The sequence below is a fragment of the Neophocaena asiaeorientalis genome, unplaced genomic scaffold (genome assembly GCF_003031525.2).
Source record: "Neophocaena asiaeorientalis asiaeorientalis breed wild unplaced genomic scaffold, Neophocaena_asiaeorientalis_V1.1 scaffold124, whole genome shotgun sequence".
Lineage (NCBI taxonomy): Eukaryota > Metazoa > Chordata > Mammalia > Artiodactyla > Phocoenidae > Neophocaena > Neophocaena asiaeorientalis.
In genome coordinates, this window is record NW_020174135.1 from 4,184,323 (window position 1) to 4,188,669 (window position 4,347).

Sequence of the window (4,347 nt, forward strand, 5' to 3'; positions counted from 1 at the left end):
GCACGCGGCGGCCGGGCCCAGGCGCGCGCGCTCAGCGGTGTGGCGCTCAGCTTCCTGGACATGGTCCGCCACTTCGAGCACGACTTCTCGCACCGCCTGCACCTCTGCGACGTCAAGCCCGAGAACTTTGCCATCAGGAGCGACTTCACGGTGAGTGGCTGCGGCGTGTGTTTCGCCCGTGAAGGGCAGACTTGGGTCCGGGTGGTCCTAAACGAGGGGGTTTCTGAGATTGGGGGAGACCCTGCAGCGTTATGCAACCTTCTAGCCAGGACAGCTCCGACCTGCCAAACCTTCCGAGTGGGAATGAGAGAATTTAAAGAACAGAGGCGCCTGCCCAGTGCCGAACTGGGAGGACGGCCGCTCGCAGCCGGAGGCGTGGTCTGTCGTCCTTAAGGGCTGCTCTGTTTTCTCCAAAGCGACATCGCGTCTTAGGGCTATTTTGAAAGCAAGCAAATTGTGCAGAAAACAGTCTTCAGGAGACAAGGAGCCTCGGAGGATGAGGAGAGAGGACGGCCTTTGGGGGCTTTTGTACAAAGGCTCAGTAGGGGGACACTGTTTTCAAGGTGTCCATGCTCTAGGATGATGGGCAACTTTTTCTAATACTTTCCTCTGGAGACGTTCTAGTTTCCCTTCTGTGGGTAAGACTTCTAGAGGGACAACTGGCGTTTTGGTGCCTTACACGAGGGAGAATCCTGCCTGGGTGGACACGTCAGCCTCTGCAGGCTCTGCAGAAGGCAGGTGAATTTTATGTCCCACTCCAGGCAGTGCAGGCCTACAAAGAACGACCGAGGTGGAGAAGCAGCAGCAGGAGGCCCGGGGCTCCGGGGTCGGGTGCGGTCCTCTGTGTTTTAAAAGCAAGCCCTCCAGGCGATTCTGATGCACGCTCAGTGTGAGAACTAGCGAACCGACGGACCAGCAGGAGGGTTCCCCCTTTGGTCCGTGTTGCAGTGGGGAAGGAGCGCTGTCCTTCAGGTAACGTGTTAAGAATCGATGATTCGCGGTCATTCACTTTCTCGGGTCCCCCCTTGCGGGTCTTGAGAATCTGTCCAGCGGTTGCAAAAGAACTAGGAAAACATCTTTACTTCTTGCTCCCAAACTGTTGCCAGAAAGTGCTCTTTTCAAACAGATGACGTTTCCTGCTCTAGAGGCACACTTTTCAGTGGAGAACAAAATAATCCTCGTCAATCCGTTCTAGGCCGATGTCTGAAAATGATGCAAGTTAGGTAATTTTGTGCAGGAAAAATTTTATGATTCTCCCGATGTTATCTAAGAAAGTTCAGGCAGGTTTTTCTGTTCATTTTGTTCCTGTTCTTATTTTAGGTGCATGGGAGTTATGCTTCCAGGAGCTGTAATCCATTCTACAGCACACACTAAAATTAAAAAATAAACCTGGCTCTTCCTGGGAGATGAACAGGGAACAATCAGAGCCAGAAGACAGAAGTAACAGGGAGCTGAAATTCCACCAGGGGCCCAGGGGAAGCTGGGGAGATGGCCAGGAACTATCAAAAGAAGTGTCTTGTAGCCCCCCAAATAAATTATGAAAGACAACAGACTCATTAGCACAGCCGCATATATTTCTAGTGTATTAACCGGTATAAGTAATGAAATGAGCTATTTCTTTTGTCTGAATAATAAGATAGGAAACATTGATTAAAATGATAATTTCTGTTTGCAGAGCCTGGAGTAGTAATTAGACAAGGCTGTTAAATAGGGAAAAGTTCCCTGTTCTCTATTTTCATTATTCTCCACATAGTTTGAAATAAAGTATTTTTCCCTCCTCTGTTTTACTCAATAATCCCCAAGAAGCTTTACTGCATTCTGGCATCAATCTTGAAGGAAAAAACAGGAACAACAACCTGGGAATGTGCCTCACTTTGCAGAGAACTGAGATGTAAATGAACACTTTTTTGAGACGCTACCAGAGGGAGAAGGCTGATATTTTGAGGTTGATCTGTGGAGGCTTGTGAAATGCCACAGACTCCATTAGCCTCATCGAGCCTTCTAGTAGCTCTTTAATACCTTGAAGCTATACACTGCTCGATTTGGGCAGAGTCCAGGTTTTCTCAGGTTTGAGCTCATCTTTTTTTTTTTTTTTAATTCAGATGGTGGAGGAACATCTGCATAATTTAGACATTATTCTTTTTCTGGTTTTGAAGTCTATTTGGGTTGACACTAGGAAGATAAATCTGAAATTCCAGCGGCTCATCACATTTTCATGCTGATAGTGGGACTTAGTTTTTGATGCTGCTGGACCAGGGTCCATATGTATCGACCCTAATTTAAGAACTTTGGCTTTGCCACTCCCTGCACTCCCCCAGCTCCCCACAGCTGGAAACCAGTCACCTCAGGTAACAGACAGCATAAATAGACGACCTACGTACTGCCCACCCCACTCTCACCATCACACCCTCCACCTGTCCCTTGAATATAGTTTTCTTTTGTTGCTTATATTCATAGGGATAGATTATCTGTGTCTCACAGCTTTTGTGTTCCTGAGCCTTGAATGTCAGAAACCAAAGTGATAAAGCAACAGAAGGGGAAACCAATTCATTTTAAAGATACTTCAGAGATTCAAATTTAAATCTGAGAAGACTTTTAAAGATGAAAAGTGACACTAGTTCCACATTCTAGGCTTTCACTGGTGACCACAAAGGTCCTTTTTGCAGTTAAAGCCTTGCCATACCATCTATGCCGGTGGCTTGCATGCCCCCAGCACAACCTGGCCCCTCTTCCCTGCTGGTAGATTTCTGTGACACTTGCACCTGCAAAGGGGAACAGGGGCGGGGTGGCACTGCAGGGCTCCCTCCGTGCTGGGCCTTGGGGGTCCTCTTGAGAGGCGTGTGCTGTTTCAATTACAGGTGGTGGCTATTGACGTGGACATGGCCTTTTTTGAACCTAAAATGAGGGAAATTCTTGAGCAGAACTGCACGGGAGATGAAGACTGCAATTTCTTTGACTGTTTTTCAAAGTGTGATTTACGAGTGCAGAGGTGTGGAGCCCAGAGAACCAACAGCAACCTGCAGGTGAGCAATGCTGCTGTCCTCTCTGGGGGGGGGGGGGACCCTGGCCTCTCTGCCGGGGGGGGACCCTATCCTCTCTGTGGGGGGGAACCCTGTCCTCTCTCGGGGGGGACCCTGTTCTCTCTGGGTGCCTCTGCCTGCCACGCTGTGACATCCCGGTGATGTAGCTGAAGGTCATCACCCTTGCCATGTCACCTGGGCTCGATGTGTCCAGTAAGGGCAGGGATGGTGGGAGACGGGGATCATTTGTTCTTAGTCGTCTACCCTGGAGGTTGTCGGCCAAGTGACCCCATGGGGCTAATGGATGGTGCTCCCAGCACAGCCTTTACTGGGTCCCCCAGAGCCATGGGGACTTGGGTAGCCCTTCTCTCTAGGTCTAGTTTCTACATCTACACACACACACACACACACACACACACACACACACACACCCAGAATGAGCACCCAGAGACTGATTCACCAAGGATAAATCTAGAAAAAGGGCAAAGCAGTCCTGAAAACTGGCCAAACCAGAGAGGGTGGGCGACACCACAGATCCGACAGGCAAGGGGTTAGGCCAGCAGGTGGTTAATAGAAGGAGAAAGTGCATGGGTCCCACATCCAGGAGACCAGTGATAAGTAGGAACGCATCCTGGCTTCCAGCTCTAGGATCCAGTCTAGAGTGAGGGAGACCCAGGTGTGGGGCTGGAGAACCCTGCACTGGGAAGACATCTCCCCTCTTCCGGCAGACGCTGTCTGCTCCCGGCCCTCACTCCAGGCCCTCAGGTGGGTGTGGATGAGCTGGGCTCACAGGTGTTGACCACAACCGGGAAGAGGTCATAGCAGGGAAGCTGGGCGCACCTCCACCACCGCTGATCTGTGCTCTAGCCTCAGCCTTCCTAGTATTCCATTCTCCTAGCCGGTCCACTCCGCAGTCTCACCTCCACCACAGTCTGTGGAGTCTGTGTACAATCCTCCAGCCCATAAGGCCAATATAACCCCGGTGCACACCTGGTGAGGGGGCCAGAGCCTGAGGCTGAGTCACGCCGGCACAGAGGACTGACCTGGGGAGACCTGGACAGTTGTGTAGTTAACCTGGCGGTCCTGGACCAGGCCGAACAAGGCCCTGGCTCGGCAGCCTCTACAACTTAACGTGGACTCACACCCTCGGTGGGTCTGCAGCGCAATCGTTCTTCTCCAGATGTGGGAACAATATGCTTTCACTAGAGCACCAACCACCCTGTGACCTCAAACCACAAAGCGGAAACACTAACACCTGCCCTCTGCAGCATAACTGGAGACTAGGGTTGTATCCTTAATATATAAACGGCTCTTACAGAGCCGTTAA

General features: G+C 50.8%; 1 protein-coding gene across 1 annotated transcript in view; it reads left to right on the forward strand.

Moving 5' to 3' along the window:
• The window catches only part of DIPK1C (divergent protein kinase domain 1C), a 17,498-nt gene extending 13,481 nt beyond the window's left edge, over window positions 1-4,017 (forward strand). The window contains exons 5-7 of the mRNA XM_024754824.1: window positions 22-150; window positions 2,859-3,023; window positions 3,952-4,017. Coding sequence (XP_024610592.1) covers window positions 22-150; window positions 2,859-3,023; window positions 3,952-4,017 — 360 coding nt within the window. The remainder of the gene's footprint in view (window positions 1-21; window positions 151-2,858; window positions 3,024-3,951) is intronic.
• The last annotated feature ends 330 nt before the right edge of the window (window positions 4,018-4,347 follow it).